Below are 19,881 nucleotides of genomic sequence, written 5' to 3'. Positions count from 1 at the left end.
GCAGTGGAGTGGGCTACCTTCGGAGTGAGCTAGGGCTTCCCCCAAGAGTCCTTATAGAATCTAAAGAAGGACATCAATGCCCTAACCTTTGATACAGTGGACACTTAGTCTAAAGGGAAGTTATTTTCAAATTTCTTTATCAACAAGACTTCTGAAATAAAACCTTTGATTACTTGGATTATTTTTTAAGAAAACAGTAAGATATGCTAGAGAGTGGTATAAGGAGATTGGTGTAAAATTTATATGGAAAAGAACTATTTAAAGAAGTCAGGCAGGTACACAGGTGTCAGAGAAAACAAACGGGGGCTACAGAGAACAAATGCTAGCTCTTCTGAAAAGCTTGCTTAGAAAAACAAAACAGGCTATCTCTTGTCAAATTCTATTAGAGAGCATCACACTGAAGTAAAAAGATTTTCTAGTGCTGGAAAGCCCCACTGACTAGCTGTTAGGATTCTGCAGATCAGAGCTTGGGTCAGTAGGGTGAAGATGGGCTGGGCTATCGTTATTAGGCAGGCAATATACCTTTAAGCTGGGCTAAATAAATGAAAAACATTTTCTAGGGGAGACTCCAATTTTCACAGATTTACCCAATACAAAAAGCTAGTTTTATATGTAAAATAAATAAATAAATAAATAAATAAATAAATAAATAAATAAATAAATAAATAAAACTTGGTTTGGGCTAATTCTACATGTCTAATATATAGAATTCTTGATTTTGCCAAGTGGTTCAATCATTACTACTAAATACTTAGTACAATTTTCACCTAGCATGACAAGTGTCTGAAAGGACTATTTTTAACATAGTGAATATACTGGTTTAAATAAAAAAAAAAAACAAAAAACATTTTGATCATATGTTGTTTGTACCTGAACTTTACCATTAATATAATTTAAGAATTCCATTCTCAGGAATTAAAATCCTTGAATTGTAATAGTTTTCTTTTATTGCACTAAATCTTGGCCATATTTGTGTTAGATCCACTTGTGGATTTGATTTCTCTCAAAAAGAAAAGTAAAACAAATCCATCCTTGAAGGCAACTTTGATGTGTCTGTGTTTGCACAACAGACTAGAGCAGTTAAGGAGTTTTTCCCAAACATGGAATACAATGTTTACCACTGGAACCTATCCAGTCAAAGGAAAATAAAATTTATTTAATTCCTTGGAAAGTACTGAATCACTTTAAAGTCTCTCTATATTTTTATAGGAAAACTCAAGTCATGCTGCTCAGCTGGAATTCTTCTAGGCTTCAGTATAAACATGCCATCACTTACTGTATATGTACAAGGTAAATTTTAAAATGGCATGTTTATCAGGAGATTTCTAAGAAAAAAAATCTTCCTCCATTTTTAAATGGTTTTAAACCTCAAGATTCATAGGTGGACAGATGATCACACACACACAACCATGAGCAACTTTTGGCAATGGTTCTAATGTGTCAAGAGATACATTTCCAACAATGTGGGGGGCTGTTATTTATACTTGCAATGAATTTTCCACAAGATCCTCAGTTGACATGTCCATTCTATTAGAGAAATAAAACACTAAATACTGATCTATTGGTTTTTCTGATATTACCCCTTCGCAGGAAGTTGGCCTTATGTGATGACGAGAACAAGGACTTTGGGAGTGGGCCTGATTTGGAATCTGGCTGGGTGATGGTGGGAACGTTGTTCATTTTCATAACTCCAGTCACCTCCTCAAATCAAGTGGGGAGAACACCGGCTCCCTCAAAGGAGCTCGTCAGAATCAAGTGAGATGATGTATGTAAAGTAGCAGGTGCAGGCCATTTTGTTCTTGTTTATGTTTTCTCCCTGATTTCCTCCACTGCTATGCAAACACTCTCACTGTGGGGGAGTGTTCACAACTCAGCCCCGATTCCTGGCACCAAATATCATGCCAGGTGCTCCCTCTGATGGCTTGCCTTTCTTTTGCACCCTCCATGAGGCAGAAAAGCAGGCCAGTCTGGTTTGGAAATGCCCATACTGCTCAAAAGCCCAATGCTCAGCTTAGGAGTTCACCTTGGTAAAGCGTACTGGTAAATACATTAATGACTAACCTCATTCCAAGCCAAAACAAAACAAAATGCACAGCCAACTCAAAACAGGACCTGTGATGCACATTCCACTTCTTGCTTTTTCCAAGCAGACTGATGTTCTCTCCTCTTCCCAACAGATGACAAACTAAGACATGTTGTCCCAGTCACCCTGATGTTTCTTGGCCCCCTTGACAGCATTTCCTCATCCCCATCCAGATTCTTGGATTCCTCTTCAACTGTGGGGAAGTAGCTTTCTCTATCAAGTGGAGAAATCCAGGTGGCTGGGATGCCAGAAACCTACCTTCTTCATTTCCCCAGTAGCTTGTGGCATCCTTCTGAACCTGGTCATTACAGAATCATCTCCATATGGAAAAGGACTCCCTCTAAGAAGCACTGAAGTAGGCTCAATGTGAAAGATCCAGAAATGAAATGAGCCTGGCTCCAGGAATGATTTATAAGGTTTAAAACTACAACAAACTGGAGGAGTACCGAACTTTGTCACACTGCTTAAGCTTCGTATCCCCCAGAGTGTTGAGAAACGATCCTTAGGGACATGGGGATGGAAACGTGGCCTACCATCTGCAAAGGGACTCATGCCTGCAAGCCAGACTCCACAAGAACAAAGAGAAGTCCCTCAGCTGAGGCCTCATCCTCCCCAGGACTGAGCAAGATAAGTAGGTGTTTGACTTCAATGGGAGATTTTAGCCACAAACACCACGATCAGGTATCCTATTTTATTTGTAAGGATTAGAAGGAATTTACACATGTGGAGGGGAGCTGGCTATATAGGACATGTGTAGAATTTTTATAATCAATATGTAATACCCAAATATCAAAGATCACGCATTTTTTTTTTAAAGATTTGAGAGGGAGAGGAGGATGGAGAGAGAGAGAGTACATGAGCAGGAGGGACACAGGGAGAATCTCAAGCAGACTCCATGCTGAGTGCAGAGCCCAATGTGGGGCTCAATCTCAGGACCCTGAAATCATGACCTGAGCCAAAACCAAGAGTCAGATGCTTAACTGATTGTGCCACCCAGGAGCCCCTATGCTTGCTTTTTTAGAAAGAATCAATATGGAGCCATCTGTGCAAATGCTCAATGACATCATGAAATTAAAGGTCACTTTTACATTTATCTGCCCCTGGTGTCATCTTTAATGAGAATGGATCTGTTACCACAGTGTGGACCAAACAGGCTCATGAACATGGGGGGACAGAGCGCCTCCTCGTTTATTCCCTGCATTATTTCCCTTCAAACTAAAACTGGGCCAGCTTTGTCAAGCTAAATTCTAATGCAGGTTTCACAATCTCTAGAAAAGCTCTATTACAGCTCAGAGCTTAAGGGCTTAATAGGTCTGTAACTTATTTAAAATTAAAAAATAAAGTCTAAAATCCCTAAAACTATTTCCATAGGATCCTTCTTTTACCATCTCTCCCTGTAATTGATAGGAGGAAAAATCTGGGGAAAGTGGGATCATAATTTTGATGTTCCACAAACATCTCAAGTTCACTAGACTACATTGTTGTTCCTTACATAACTCATGCCCCCAAAGTAGTATCTTGATTTCTTCAGGCTAAAGTATACCAAAGATATGGTCAGTGAATGTCCAAATAGCCCAGTTCCTCAAAAGATCGCAGAACACCACCTGTGCTTGAGATGCTCCGGGAAGGAGACAGAAAGGAACCCAAGCCAGAAACATCACTGCCTGAACGTCTGACACTGGGAGACAAGGATCCTGAGCTCTTGGTCATTTAATATCCGTTTGAGAAATGATGGCACCTGCTTCCCTACAGATGGTGGCTTTCCACGCAACGGAAGTCCCCTCCACAGAGCCTATGCAATTCTAGGACACCATCAGTGTTCTTCACCACCGTTCCAAGTGACAGCTCGTATGCCATCATGGAGCATTTATTTCTGAGAACATACCCTTGAGTGGGTGGAGGGGTAAGAGCAAACAAAAGATTGCTGAGGTTTGAGGGAAGGGCACTATTAGAAAAGTACAATGAAGGGGCGCCTGGTTGGCTCAGTCAGTTGGGCATCTGCCTTCAGCTCAGGTCATGATCCCAGGGTCCTGGGATCGAGTCCCGCATTGGGCTCCCTGCTCGGCGGGGACCTTGCTTCTCCCTTGGCCTGCCACTTCCCCTGCTTGTGCACTCTCTTTCTGTCTCTAATAAAAAGAAAAAAAAAAAAAAAAGAAAGAAAGAAAAGTACAATGAAGAAGAAACCCAGGTACACCAAGGACAAAGTCAACCAACTGCCCAAATCTCTGGGTAAGGTACAGGCTAGTTTGTTGAGAAGAGCAACAATGTGCTAGACCTAATATTGGAGTAGCCTGCAACTCTGGAACCAACATGGTGCAGCCTAGGAGTATTGGCTCTGAGGCTATGGCCTCTACTCATGACTAGCTGTGGAACTTTATGGCCTCAGTTTTCTTATCTGTAAAATGGAAATTATGTTAGCACTTACTTTATAGATTTTTGTTAAGGATTAAATATATCAAGTGTTTTGAATACTGCTTGGCATCTACTCAAACATTTTATATCTTACTTCCTAATTATAATCCCTCATAGTGGGAGGATCCCCTATTTTTTGCTTGGTAGAAACTGAGCTTAAGTTCAAAGAAACCTGTCAAAGACCATTACCTACAAATGGTGAAGCCAAAATTTAAACCTGCTCTTCTCACATCAGTAAGTCAAACACTTAAAATATTTGAAATATGTATTCTACCTTCATCTAATGTCCTAGCTTGGTGATTCTCCAAAAGTGGCTCCCAGATTAGCAGCAGGAGCATTAGCTGAGAAATTGTTAAAAACATGAATTTTCAGGTCCCACCCCACATCTGTCGTGCAAAATTAACATGGCAAGTACAGCTGTGCACAGCTCCTTTCTCTTTCTATGGAGAATAGAACAACTTTAGCAGAAGCATTACAGAATATCCTAGAGGAATGAATAAATCATGGGAATGAAAGTTATGGCACAGGGAATATAGTCCATGATACTATAGTAGCGCTGTATGGTGACAGATGGGAGCTATGCTTGCAGGGAGTGTAGCATAACGGATAGAGATGTGGACTCACTATGTTGTACACCTGAAACTAATGTGTGTCAACTATATTTCAACAAAAAAAATTTTTAACAGAAACCCAAATATCCCAGAAGAATTGTGAAATACTAGAAAATGTGTTTAAGTAAAGATTGTAGGCAATTTTACCCCGGAGATCTTGAACAGGAGATAGTTGACATTGTAGAACAGCTGAATTTCCAATTTTCCTGGGAGCACAGAGCTGGATCATTGCAGGACCAATTTTCCATGTGACTTAGGGCAACTCAACAAATCTGGGCCTCAGTGAGCAAAGTGAGTGATGTCCCCTATCCCTTACCACATTATATTCTACTCCATGAACTCTAAACAAACATTCCCCTACTATACTTTTATAAGTATGATGTAGAATAAAATATAAATCTCGGGAATAAGGTAACCTGTTGAATAGAGTTATAAGAAAATGAAATTATTTTGGTTTCAAATTAGATCAGAGAAGCAAAATTTGCAAGGGTTTTAGAATCTCATTATTCCAAGATTGAAAGTAAAAACATGTAGAGTATAAGGAAAAAAAAAGTCTACATGATTATCAAATTAGTTATATAAGTAAGTTACCTTTGTGAAGAGGGGGAAAAAATATTATTAACCCATCCCATGTTAAGTTTGCCGTAGCAAGGAGCTTCCGTTGGAACCCATGCTGGGAGCCTGAGTCTATGTATGGCACAACTCTCAGACTGGGAATCCAGAACCTGAGTTCTAGTCTGAGCTGGGTCTAACTAAATGTCAGCTTATTTTGGCTCAAGACTCAGTTGTATCACTGTGAACTGTGCACAGAATTAAGTTACATCCTATCTTAGATTTTTCTGAAACTAATTTTTTAATCCTCATTGACCTATCAGACCACAGAGGTGAAGATGCATCATCATACAGGTCCCTGCTGGTGGAAGGGGTGGCCAAAACCACCAGGCAATAAACATGTAAAGCACTGAAAGAGAAGTTTCAGGATGTTTTGGTCTGAGTATAGACTGTAGACAGAAGTCACAGACCCAACCCAAAATGAAGTTATCCTCATAGTGAAGGTCATTCTGATACCAACAGGATGGCGTGAAGTTTCAATACAAAGTCATCTTTTTTTTTTTCGGGGGGGGGGATTCATCACTTACTTTCCTAAATATGCACATGTTAAGTAGCATATTTATTCAATGATCTATTAGATGTATGTACAAGTATTATTGTTGGAGAAGAAAAGGGAAGAACAAACTAGATTTGGGACTTACTCCCCAGGGATGGAAATAAGGAATAAGTCAACTACACAGCATCATCAAAATGTGGCAGAAGGAAGAACTGCCTTAGTAGATCTAAGCTTTACGAAGGCCTGCTTCTCACCTTGATTCCTTGAACACGGATGCCCCTAAGGCCCTCACAGGGGCCATCAGCTTTGGACTTTGTTATCACTTAGCTTCCACTGATCAGGAATTCCTGGAGAAGTCCCACCCCTTCTGCCTAAAGATCCAAACCACATGACTGGTCATTTTAAAATTGAAAAATATCTCCAAGTTCTTTATGATTGGAGAGTCTAACGGGAGCTAAAAAGTCAAAGACCTTCAAAATCTCCCAACTTTACATTTCAATTTATTGAGCATGTAATATGAAACTTGGTGGCTAATACCATCAATGCCTCTTTCAACTCAGAAAAGGAGATATCAGAAATCTGTAATAGTTTGAGGGAGATCAGATTTGTTTTTTCCTGCCCCACCAGGAACATTCTGTGCACCATACTACAAATCACCCTGGGAAATACATCCATTCAAAGGGCCAGGAGTCTCAGGATGAGCTGCCAGGGGCCATGGTGCGCACAGGGATGGAGGCAATGAAAGACCGCCCTGGGGCTGCAGCAGACACAACGAGAAAATGAGGAAAAAGAGGGAGAATGATAAGAATCATGGGAAGAATCAATGGGAAGGCCAGAAGCAGCCCTGGAAGGCAGGGCTTTCAAAGACCCAGGCTTTATCAGGGGTGGTCAGAAGCCATAAAAAGGCTTTGTGCAGGAAGAGGACATGAGCCCACCTGCCTTACCAAGATCCCTTAGTGAATAAAGACCACTTTTTTTTCTGAGGATGAACAGGATCGACTCAGTAGCCTGAAGTCCAAATGGTCCCTGTCTCTCCTTTATCAGTAAGGCAAGTGACATAAATAGAGGTTCACGATCATGGTCATTGTATCATCCCAGTTCCAACAAGCCCACCCAGGGGCCACAGAGCTGCATTCTACTGCTCCTCTGGGATGGATGCCAGTGCCAAGAGCAGTGCAGAGAATATGCTCAGAAAAAGGAAACACAAATTAACTCTGGCAGATATTTGGCTCATTTTTCAGAAATCATTTAAAAAACAGCATTTTCCAATAGCCAGAAGGGAGGGAAATGCTCAGAACTGGCAAAATCACCGTGGGACCTAGAGCAACCATGCCCTGCTTCGCAGCACTGCCCCTTGAATTTTTTTTATTTTTTTTGCACTATGCTTGCAGAGGAACATCTGTGTTTACATCAGTGAATGTCAAAGAGGCACAAAAGAGAAATGGCTAAATACAATTAAAGAGGTAGAATCGGAGTATGCTGTGGCATTTAAGAGCAAAAAGGAGACCAAACAACATGACTGAGAGCCAGAAAATGGATAACCGCACTGAAATGAAAATAAAAGCCAACTCCAACAATCAAGAAAAATCTTTGCACTCTGCCAGTGCATCTGCATGCCTGGTGTGTCCCCTTTTCTCACCCTCCAAACCTACTGCTTGTTTAGAAAAATGAAGAGGAAGAGTGGCATGGGGAGATGAACAGTGACAGGAGATCATTCTTCTTTCAGCCTGATTACTTTCCTGAGTATCACAACTGCTTTAACTCCTTAACGAAATACGAAGTATACAGTATCTATGGTAGAAAACTGGAGATGAACGATTTAGCAAAAGCACATTAGAGGAAAACACCCCTCCCCACCCCACAGGTTGCCACAGAGAACTTCAAAGTACTAAGTCCATATTTTTATACTATTAAGTGAGCCTTTCTATAGATGAAGCCATAATGGAAAAAGTTGATTGACTTGACTACATAAAACTTAAAATTTTACATAAAAGAATAGTAAGCCAATTTTTTAAATAAAATAGGTAAATAGGAGCACCTGGGTGGCTGAGTCGGTTGGGCATCTGCCTTCGGCTCAAGTCATGATCCCAGGGTCTTGGGATTGAGCCCCACAATGGGCTTCCTCTCCCCCCTGCTCGTGCTCATGTGCGCGCACTCTCTTGCTCTCTCTCTCTCTCTCTCTCACATGTGTGCTCTCAAAATCTTTTTTAAAAGTAGGGAAATAAAAAAACTATTCTTAAATTATGATAGAAAATTTTAATTAAGTTTGGTCATCTAAGTTTTTGATAATATCTATCATTTCCTTTGGGGGTATTATACACACCTCTTAACAGCCATACAAAATAAATGGTAGTTAAGTATAGTTAAGCTGGGAGTGTGAAGGAGAGAGGAGTATTATTTACTCATTCAGCTTCATGAGTGTACAACCTGTGAAACAGTATAGGGCCCAATCTTAGAAGATGCCAAGAGCAGTGGTTGGTTTAACCAAATGCTTGGTTTAATACTATGCTGTCACGGTCTTGACATTTAAAAAAAATTTTTTTTTAAAGGAGCCCTCAATCTTCATTTGTCTTTGGGCTCTGCAAATTGTGTACTGGTCCCATCCATACTCTGCTATAAATTACCTATCTACAAAATAAGTTTTGTGCCAAAGAAGAATACCAAAATGCTTAGAAGTTTATAGCCTAGAAGAAATTTAGTAGTCAGATTATAATAAAGAGATTGAGACACATGGTAGAGATGAAGCTCCAGCAAGGGAAACATTACTTTTTGGTGGACTGAGGTTAGTATCTGTGGAAGAGGCAGCTTTGGGTTGGATCTTAAAAAAAAAATAAGATTTGAACACTGATGGGAAGAACAAAGAACAGGACACAGAGGCAGTGAGCCATCTAAAAGCACGGGGACTGAGGGACTGGCTGGGCACAGGGACCTGTTGGGTTTGCCCGTGGCAAGAAGACCCCAGGCTGGGAGAGCAGGCGGAGGTGGCTATGGGAGAGCTTTGAATATCCAGCCAATGAGGCTGGGCATAATTCAAGAGCTGCCAGGTGCCATGGGAGGGTTAGCGAGCACCCAGGTAGCCAGAGTCATCATTTAGGAAGATGAGAGCCGGCCCCAGGCAACGCTGGTCCCCGCGTCCCCTCTTTGGGCTCCCAGCCCAGGGCCGCCTTCACAAATGACATGGACCTGATGCTTTCCCAAGTGGCTGGAGGGCAAGCGACAGTCCACGCCTACCTCTCATCCTACCAGTTAGACGTCACCTGCTCTAAACTGGCCAAGTAGATGTGTTCCCACACTCTGGACAACCAACCTTTATTGTTTCAGGTCTGAACTGTCAGAGCAGATAACCAATGTACGCAGCTCTGAAAATACAACAGAAATGAAAGCATATGCACGCTCAATTAGAAGAGTAACACCACCACCACCATCACAGTGAGACTTCATCGCCTCATCTAGTGCCTCTAAAAAGGTTTCTGTGGGTCATGGGAGACAGCATGGACACTTATCCCATTTTCTTGAGAAAAGAAAACTATGGAAGCTGAAACCTACATCCCAAGTGCCCAACGCTTAGGTACGTGCGACAGAGAACAGTCTCTGCCCTACAGGCAAGGATTTTATCAATTACCAGTTGGGATCTTTCTCTGTTAGGGCTGCATCAGAAGAAATCAGTAACTTGCACTTTGAATTTGGATTTTTTAAGTTTTTATTTCTTCAGTCTCTCTCTTGGTCTCTCTATTCTCTTTCTATTCCCCCACACCCATACCAATATATATACATATTTATCGACATACTCACACAAATATAGACCTGTACACACCCACGCACACGTGGCACCTGAGTAATTTCCTTGCAAACTATACCAAACTCCAAACAGAAACTTGCATTTCTACTTCTAAGGGTTTCATCCAATAACGTTCCAGAAAAATCCCAACCCCCTACTGATAGTTATATTTTAATACATTATTACTTGATATTGAATTAGAATTTTATTGTCCCTTTAGCAGGAATATAAAGAAATATGTGGAAATGAAAAAATGTATAAAGAATCAGGAAATAAATTACATAAAATACTCAAGTAAAGACTATTAAAACTGCATAAGAAAATGCAACAGATACCTGTCATGATGTATCACTGAAATGAAATGGGATTTAGCTTTAGCTCCAGTGAAACCATTTCTTCACCAAAAAAAATATGAAATGAAAAAGCCAGTTTAATATTCTAGCTCTGAAAAATGAGATCATAAGTGACACTACACCACTTCTTTAGCAAACCATCTGTATATCACTATTTAAGAATGGTTCAGCTTTCAAAAGAAAAAAAAAACACACACACAAAATAACTACTTTTTGGAAAAAAGTCAATATTCTTTTAAATGATAAAATAATGTGTTTTCTTTAAAGTTAGCTTAGAGACAAAGAAAGGCATTTCAGTGAATATCAGCGTATTCCTCAGGAATGAAAAGCTGTTTTCTTATTCGAATTCCCATGCTATACTGAATTATGATAATATATGATATCAAGAAAAGCTTTTGATATTTCAGAACTAAAACATAAAACAAATTTAATTTGGGAAATTAAACTCAGGATTAAAGGATAATGAACTTCATCTTGGAACTTTTCCATCTTAGTCATCTGACCTTTAACATGGAATTTTACACGAGAGGATTTAATCAGAAGAGGTGCGCCAGACACATTAACTGATAAATAGTTAGGGATGGACTCCATTCCCCTTTTCATTCAAATTCTCCTTTGTTTCTCTGAGCGTCACTCCTCCATGAGAATGTTCAGTGAAACTCTCAAGTTCTGACTTATTCACCTATCATGGAAATTGGTACCAGAAACAGAAAGAAGCCCGTCCAAAATCTTGTGCTTCCACAAATCTGTAGGCTATTCAGCCTAAGATGAAGGCAAAGGCCTTCCCTGGGCTGCATGTCCAAGAAGAGGGTTGAATAAACAATGAGCACCCTCGGAAGAAGGAAATAAAGCATCCTACCTTTTTAAAAATTCCATATACTCGGTATGCTTGATGAGTCCTGTCCTCATCATGATTGTTTGAAAACATTGTCGATCAATGGCCCAGAGTTTCACATTTACAAGAGCTGGAGAAGAGGGGGAAAAAAAAAAAACAGGAAAAAAAATTAGACAATTTCAACTGTGAACCACATCATGCAGAAGAGGGATTCAGGACAGTTACGGAGATGATGAGCCCTCATTTATACTTGATACCATTGTGCTATCCTGTTTTGTTAAGGAGGCAAGTATTCTTACAGGCAAAATGTAGTTCATAATTTTCCATCTAGTGTTATTGCCTAATAGGAAGATTCTTGTTGCTCTTCTGTCCTTAAGGGATGGGAATGCCTAAGTACACACTGAAAAAATTTAGTACTTTCAAGACTATCTGTGAACAAAATCACATAGAGAGAAAGATTCACAATAACACTCCCTGGTAATTACCTGGGATGGTGTTCATGACTCAAATGATCACATTTTCATTGTAAAAGGTAGAGGTGAAAACTCAATCTTCAGGCTTAGGGGTGAATTTAACATAATAGAAATAATTGCACAATGATTTCTACATGAAACTCATTTTTGCAAATTGTAACCTGTGCCCAAAGTTGTCCTGTGAAGTTCTACCAGGTATGTTTGTTGAATTTTAATTTCTAGTCTCTTATGTACACGGTCTTTGACAATAATATTGTTGAAATGGAATACCACAGAAGTTTACCATTTCATCTATTAAGAAACAAGTTTTGGAAAAAGATGCTATAGGGTAACAGAATGATATAGAAGATACACTTAGGTTTTAAAAGAACACACTAAAAGTCTCTGTAACAGAATCTGTGTGCTGGGCATACAAGACGCTTATTGTACTATGCTCTCTGTTTTTATGTATGTTTGCAAATTTTCACAATAGAAAATATTTTAGGTTAGCACACAAATGAAGAAAGCCAATTCAGAGATCGTACCCGTGGGGGTTGGGGTAAGTAAGGACTATGCATGGGTTGGAGCCAGACAAGGGAGAAGAGACAGTTTATAGTTTAATGAGCTGAACGTGGAAATATTGAAGAGGACAATTCTCTCACTAAGCCCACTGAATGTAATGGATGGAGATCTGGGGGTAGGGGACAGGGGCAGAGTATTAGGCTGCAGGTGTGACACATGGGGAGGGGCTATGAGTAACACAGAGCAACGGAGGGAAAGAAGAGAAGGGAAATACCGTGCTCTAGCGTAAAGCCCTATCTTTGAATCTTATCTAATTTTTCCTCGCAGAATTGTTCGAAGCTAAGAAACTAGAACATGACTTCTCCCTTAGCCTGCTCTTTATTGGAGAATAAAACGTGCTCAGTTAATGAGAAAATGAACAAAGCATCAAAGGCTGATGTGCACATGGCTCTGTGCCAAGCAACCTTTAAAAATGAACCATCATCCGAAACAAAGCTCCTGGCACAGGCACTCCCCAGCTACATTTTGGTTTTTCGGCTGAATCCAGGCTTCTTTCCAGAACACCTGTTCACTTGAGACAAACCCTAAGACCGGATGACATGACCACGAAGGATTGCCAATTTAGGATTCACCAGAAGGAGAGTCTTTTAGAAATGACAGGAGCTGAGCTAGGGGAGAGACAGAGGAGGGGAGAGCACAAGGGCAGGCCTGGGAGGGGGCCTGGGCTGGGGAGTCCAGGCAGGGATACCACAGACTGAAAAGGGGGAGATCTGCGGGGTTGCTCCATATTTTCTTTTATTTATTTGAGAGAGAGAGAGAGAGAGAAAGAGAGAGAGCACACACAAGCAGGGGGAATGACAGGCAGAGGGAGAGGGGGAAGCAGACTCCCCACTGAGCAGGAAGCCCGATGTGGGGCTCGATCCCAGGACCCTGAGCTCATGACCTGAGCCGAAGGCAGACGTTTTACCCACTGAGCCACCCAGGTGCTCTGGGGCTGCTCCATAATTTGAGAGCAAGTTGCTGCAGGGGAACCTGGAAACCAGATATAGGAAGCAGGGATTCATGTGATGAACAACAGAAGGCTACTAGAGATCTTAAAACAAAGGGAAGAACCAGAATTTAAGAAGGTACCACAGATATATCAAAAGTGTTTGAATGCTTACAAGAAAAAAAACAAAACCCAATTCTATATTCATCATCATTCTTAACTGTTCCTAGGTATTTCCAGTATACAAAGTCTTCCTCCAAAGGATAAATTAGGATACACCAATTTTACTTTAAAAATAGTGGCAATGCAAATAGTTGTACTCTCAAATATATACATCTTGCCCTGTACCTCAAAGGTCTAGTTGGAGGCAGGTTTAAGGGAACTCAAGCATGCATGCATGAGACGGCTCTACCCTGCAGACACACTTCACCAGCATCCCCCCAGCAGCAGTATATAAAAATTTCTATTACAGGCTCTTACACCGACAGATAGGATCACAGCGATAGCTGATAAAGACTAATCTCGGAGGGGCATAAATTGGCTTCAAAAGCACCCGAGTCAAGCAGAAAACAGACCAACACTGCCAAATAACACTTTCTGTAAAAACCGGAAGGCAGAGCAGGAATAGGATGGAAATGGAGAAAAACGGTTCTGGTCATGTGTTGCGTGCACAGTTTCAAACAAGGAGTGGTAAGTACCAAGCAGAGGTCATGGCACTCAGGAGTTAAGTGAGGAGGGCCGGGGGTGTGTGGGGGTGTCCACACACACACACACACACACACGTGAGCACATGTGTTGTGACCAAATTTTCTGCAAGTTTGAGTCTGAGTTCACACTTGGAGGCCAGGCTCTGTCCCTGGTCCCTCCTGATGAGCCAGGTTTCTGCCCTATCTGTGTCGCTATCTAGAGCATGTTACCAATATTGTTCACGATGTCCGCTATGTCTAGATCATGTTTCCTCAAGTAAGTTGGTATGTTACTCCCAGAGAAAAGTTCAGGTCTCATTTCTTAGAACTTCTCCCCACTCAAGAAATTAGTTTTTCATTTGCTAAGCATTGGGTCTATCTGTTAATTAATGTAATTTATGTACCTAAAGTTCACCTAAGGAAAAAGTAAGCCTAGGTGGACTCTAATGTTACATTAATTCAGTTTAGATATTTTAATCAGGCCTCATAATCCATGTATTGAAAAATGAGCTCTAAAAATAAGTTCACAGAATCTAATAATTTCATTTTATCTTCTGATTCCCATTTACATGGGCTATTGGAATGCCTCTAAGTAAAACTGTTTCAGATATTTTGCGTGATAATGAACATGGCTTGATGAGATTGCGAATTTTCCATGACCTTGGGCGAGATGCCAAAACCTTTTCTGTATTCAGCCAATATACCTATTAGTCAAGTCAGCATTTCACAGGTGGGCAAGCATGACTAATAATCACCTCGCCTATTGTTATCAAGAATGTGGTTATATTCGAGTTGTGATTAACGTCTTGCTTCTTCAACAGCCTGCTGGAGTGTAAGTCTGGTGCTTTCATACCTTACAGACCATTTGAAAAAATTAAACAAAACAAAACAATCTTTCCATGTACCTTTGATTTTAAGTGGTGTATTAATCTCTGTAGGGAGTAGTCACTTGACAAAGTTCCTGTGATTTTCATCATGATTACAGTTGTTGAACATGTAAGTCTCAAGGGCATTAGGCAGATGAAGTGTTGGGAACGAAGCTTCCTTTTTGTTCAAGTATGTATCTAAAATTCTCTGCTGAAACAGTGATCATTTCTTCAGTTAAAGGCCACATTGAACTCAGAGGAAAACAGGCCAATTCCCATTCCTCTGAGATCTCTAAGCGTAGGAGTCCATCAAGAACACATTCAACACAGGCCACGGTTGGCCTGGAATTTGCCTGACACTAAGATACTACTGAGGGGGAGCCGCGAAACTGTGCTAGACTCTCATCACAAATCTGGGCTCGGCTTAAATTCTATTGGGGAATCCACCCGCTGTGCAATTCAAATTTTGGACAAATACTGAGAAAGCATGTGTGGGTATACAACACTTACAGTCTCAATATTTATTCAGCCCATATTTATTTTATACCAATCTAGCCAACACTGGTGCTATATATAAGGGATAGAAAGCAAACATATAGCTCCTGCCTTTAAGCACCTTGTGATCTAGAACAGAGGCCAACAAACTGTGGTCCATGCCAGACCGGGCTCGTGGTCAGTTTTTATACAGCACGCCAGCTATGAATGGGTTTTGTATTCTTAAATGGCTGAAATTCTTAAAAAGAAAAATATTTCCTGACACATGAGAGTTCTAGGAAAGAAATTTCGGTGCCCATAAAACATCTGATTAGAACACAGCCAAGCCCATTTGTTTCCATATTGTCTCTGACGGAATGGAGTCGTTTCGACAGATAGTACGTGGCCCCTTGCAGGAAACACTTGCTGTCTCCTCGTCTCCCATAATCGAACAGCCCATCAAGATGGAGTACCAGCGGTGGGAAGTGAGTACACAGCTAAGGCCTCCCAGACTCCCCTGCTCCCTGTGGGGAAGAGCTGATTCAAGGCACTGCAGAAGACCATCTCCTAAGCCACGGTTCTTCACCTGGTGCTATGGATGGAATAGGTCTCCCCCAAATTCAAAAGTTAAAGGCTTAATCTCCATCGTGATGGTACTTCCAGACAGGGCCTATGGGAGGTACATCAAGTTCTGGTAATAATTCCAACGGGGCAGGGTTGGGGGGGGTTCCCCACACCAACAAGCAACTCTGAGGACACCAGTTTGATGTTCTACAATTCAACTCAATTCTGACACTATCTACCCAGAGGTGGCATCAGACTCTGAAGTTAAGTTTCATTCTTGAAAAATTGCCTCCCCTCCTCCTACCCTGAGAGGCCAGTTGACAGCCCCTGTACTTGCCAATAAGGACATGGAGAGATGTAGAACACCATTAAACGTTAGGGAAGTGCAAATCAAAACCTCAATGAGATACTACTTCACACCCATTAGATGTGAACACATTAGAACTCTCGTGCATTGTTGGTGGGAATGGGCAATGTTGGAGACACCATGGAAAATGGTAGAGCAGTTCCTTAAAAAAAAATAAACATAGACTTAGCATAGGATCCAACAATCCTGTGTCTAGATATACACCCCAAGTAACTGAAAACAGGGACATGCGTATTTATTCGTACACTAATGTTCAAAGCAGCATTATTCACCATAGTCAAAAGGTTGAAACAACCCAAACACCCTTCAAAGGATGAATGGATATCTGAGATGTGGCCCATATATACAATGGAAGATTATCCAGCCTTATGAAAGGAATGAAAATATGATACATGCTACATCATGGGCGAACACTGAAAATGTCCTACTAAGTGAAATAAGCCAGACACAGAAAGACAAGCACTGCATGATTCCATTGCCATGAGGTACCTAGAATCATCTGATTCGTAGAGACAGCAAGGAGAATCGTGGTTACCAGGCTGGGGCAGGGCATAGGGAAGTGGTGCTTGATGGGGACAGTTTCAGTTCAGGATGAGGCAAAATTCCCTCAGATGGACGGTGGTAAGGGTTACACAACAATATGAATGTACTTAATGGCACTGAATTGCACTTAAAAATGGTTAGAGTATGTTATAGGTTATGTATATTTTACCACAATGCACAAAAAGTTGATCAATGGATTTACTTTGCTAGATTAGTAAATTCAACATGTTTCAGGTTTTGTTTGGTTTTTAATTTTCCTTGAGACACTCACCAATAAAGAAACTGACATTTGGTATTTCCAAGACAGAGTTTAAATTCCATACGCAGACCTAGTGGCATTTCCCAAGTCTCCCCGCCCTCAAGCTTGCCCACACCCTTCACATTAATGCCTATCTGCCCCAGGCCCCTGCTCATGCTGATGCTGATCCCTGAAACGAGAGGGACCCTCTACCCGCTTGTCTCCTAAAACACTCATTCATCCCTGCAAGGCTCAGCTCGAAGTTATTTCTATTCTTTTCCCTTTTCAGACATTTCCAAGTATTTTGCAAGCTTGTTTATATTTCCTTAGTCCTTGATAATCTGAATATGTGCTGATGAATAGGATAGCCACTAACTACACGTGGTCATGGAGTCCTTAAAATAAGGCTAATGGAAATTGAAATGTGCTGTGTCAATTACACACAATTTGGAAGACTATGAAAAGGGAACATAAAATGTCTTATAATTTTATATTGATTACATGTTAAAATAAAAATATTTGATGTACTAAGTAAAAATGTACTCTAAAAATTACACGTTCCTTTTTGCTTTTTACTTTTTTTGTAGGCTGGTGCATGATGCGACATGAGTATCAGGTGTACAACATAGTGATTCAACTTCTCTATATGTTATGCTATGTTCACACATGTTGTTACCATCTGTTACCATATTAATGACATTACAGTATCAGTGATGATATTCCCTGCATTGTACCCCTCATTCCCAGGACTTCTTCATTCCATTACAGGAAGCCTATACCTCCCTCCCCATTCACCCCTTTTACCCAACCCTGCCCCTCTCCCCTCTGGTAACCGTTAATTTTTTCTCTGTACTTATAGGTCTGATTCTGCTTGTTTATCCATTTGTTTGTTTGGGTTTTTTGTTTTTAGAGTTATGAGCAGAATCGTATGGTATTTGTCTCAATCTGACTTATTTCACTTAGTAGGATACCTGCTAGGTCCACCCATGTTGTCACAAATTGCAAGATCTCATCCTTTCTTAAGGCTGAATATTTCATTTTATCTTTTAAATGTGATTACCAGAAAATTTGACATTACATATATTGCTCACATCACATTTCTGTCCATACTGCTCTAGAACAGTAATACTCTATCATTTCTTCACGTTTTTCTTGTTCTGTAAGATGGCACAAATTAAGAGCTCACCAAGTATTTTCCAAATTGAATTTTGTGTGTGTGCGTGCGTGTGCCGAACATTCTGTCCCAATAAAATCCATGTCTATCCTTCTACTTCATAGGAAAATCAACAGAGACCATCATAGTCCCTATGGGGAGAACCTGTTTTAAGTGTGAGCTATGTCTGCCTGTCTTTCTCCTGCAGTGAACATTAGTATTCTGACAAGGATTCAAGTAACTTTTTCTTCCCCATGTCAGCCCCTGTCTGCAAGAAACATTTTCAGAAAATAGGTGGGTCTCATTTGAAACTTTCCATTGATCCATACTTTGTCTAAATGGACTGGAAGCTTCTGGGGGCTCAGTGCCTGAGGAAGGCCAAGGAAAGGGGTCACAAGCTCACCCTAGAACTTCACCTTCCACATTTGAGAGTGCCAGCTCACACCATAAAGGTGCTTTACTGCAGACTCAAGGGCTCCCAGAAGCTTTATTTTACCACCACCCCCATCCCCCGATGCTTGAATCATCTGTGATCCCTCAGATACATAAAGGGACACATCAGAGGCTTGGAGAGGGTCCATGGAGCCCACAACTGCTTCCAACATTAAGGCATATGTTAGCCTGAAGTCAAATTCCAACTGCCAGAATGTTCTGAGACAAATGCTTCATAATCAGAAAAGGCCATTTGCTGTGTCCAATGCATCGGGAACACAATGAAGCCTCCATTGTGCAAACCTGCCTCACCATGAGTATGGGGGTGATATTGTAAACTTTCTTGCCTAGATTATATCCTATGAAGATAATGGATTGTCAAGTTGAATACTGCAGATCATCATCGTCATTATCAACTTAGACAAATCATTAGCAGTGTCGCCATGATGTTCATGTATTTGAAAGGATGTCGTGTAGCAGCTACCTCAATGAAACCAAGAGAACTGGCTTAGAATTTTCTAAATTCTGTTCAACTTTATAACTTGTACTAAGCAAGTGGTAAGGCCAAGTGGTGACTTTTGGAAAATATGGAAACATTAGCTATCACTAGGATTTTAACATTTATTTTATTGTCAAATGTTAAGGATACTGCAAGGACCAAGTGAATGCTGATATTTTTAATACAGATAGGATACTAATGAGGATTATTTTCAGGACCATTGTTGAATATTTACTCTAGGACATAAGAACTTGATGTCTGTTGCATTGATTTCAGTTTATCCTATATTTGTTGTGTGATCTATTCTTATTCCCTTTCTATAAATAGGGGAACAGATTAGGTTACTGCCTAATCTAGGTTACTGCCCAGTCACATGTCATTATTAGTAGGGCCCTTTCATTCCGACTCGAAAGCCTGGGTTCTTTTTATGGACACGCGCATGCTTCTGAAACCGGGGTAAGAATATCTGTGTTTCTCACTCCATTTTTCTGTCCCATTTAACCACCCTACACATGGTCATTAAATACTCAGGAAGCCAAAAGAACAAGAGGGAATATACTTTTCAGTTGGTTAATAATTGAAGTGGGGAGGACTTCAATGTCTGCAGAATTCTAGCCATATCTCCCTGGTTGTTGACAGAAGCCCGTAAACACTAAAACCTAGGAGCGGATGAGTAACAGGTTCTGGGGGTGCAAAGCTGCGAGTGGGGGGCTGTGGAGGCAGGGAATTCCCCAAGTGTCCCAGTCTTCCCCCATGCAGTCCTTGTTCCCAATACGCTGTATCATCTTACATCTGTCAAACCAAAGGGCAATTACTTAGAAACCCGTAGACACCTAGCTCAATAAAATTCGGTAGTGGGGCCTGGGGGTTGCAAGGGAGGGTGTAGGAATACCTAAGCAAATAAACAAACCTGAGGT

The 19,881-nt window shown here is 40.8% G+C and overlaps 1 protein-coding gene across 2 annotated transcripts in view; it reads right to left on the bottom strand.

The window, feature by feature from the left end:
• The window catches only part of PRKG1 (protein kinase cGMP-dependent 1), a 1,234,019-nt gene that overhangs the window by 456,693 nt on the left and 757,445 nt on the right, over positions 1-19,881 (bottom strand). For both annotated transcript variants that reach the window (XM_036123403.2, XM_036123402.2), the window contains exon 4: positions 11,205-11,310. In XM_036123403.2, coding sequence (XP_035979296.1) covers positions 11,205-11,310 — 106 coding nt within the window. The remainder of the gene's footprint in view (positions 1-11,204; positions 11,311-19,881) is intronic.

Source organism: Halichoerus grypus, chromosome 7 (genome assembly GCF_964656455.1).
Source record: "Halichoerus grypus chromosome 7, mHalGry1.hap1.1, whole genome shotgun sequence".
NCBI lineage: Eukaryota > Metazoa > Chordata > Mammalia > Carnivora > Phocidae > Halichoerus > Halichoerus grypus.
The sequence above is the reverse complement of the archived record's forward strand: the minus strand, read 5'-3'. Positions and strand labels throughout refer to the sequence as shown.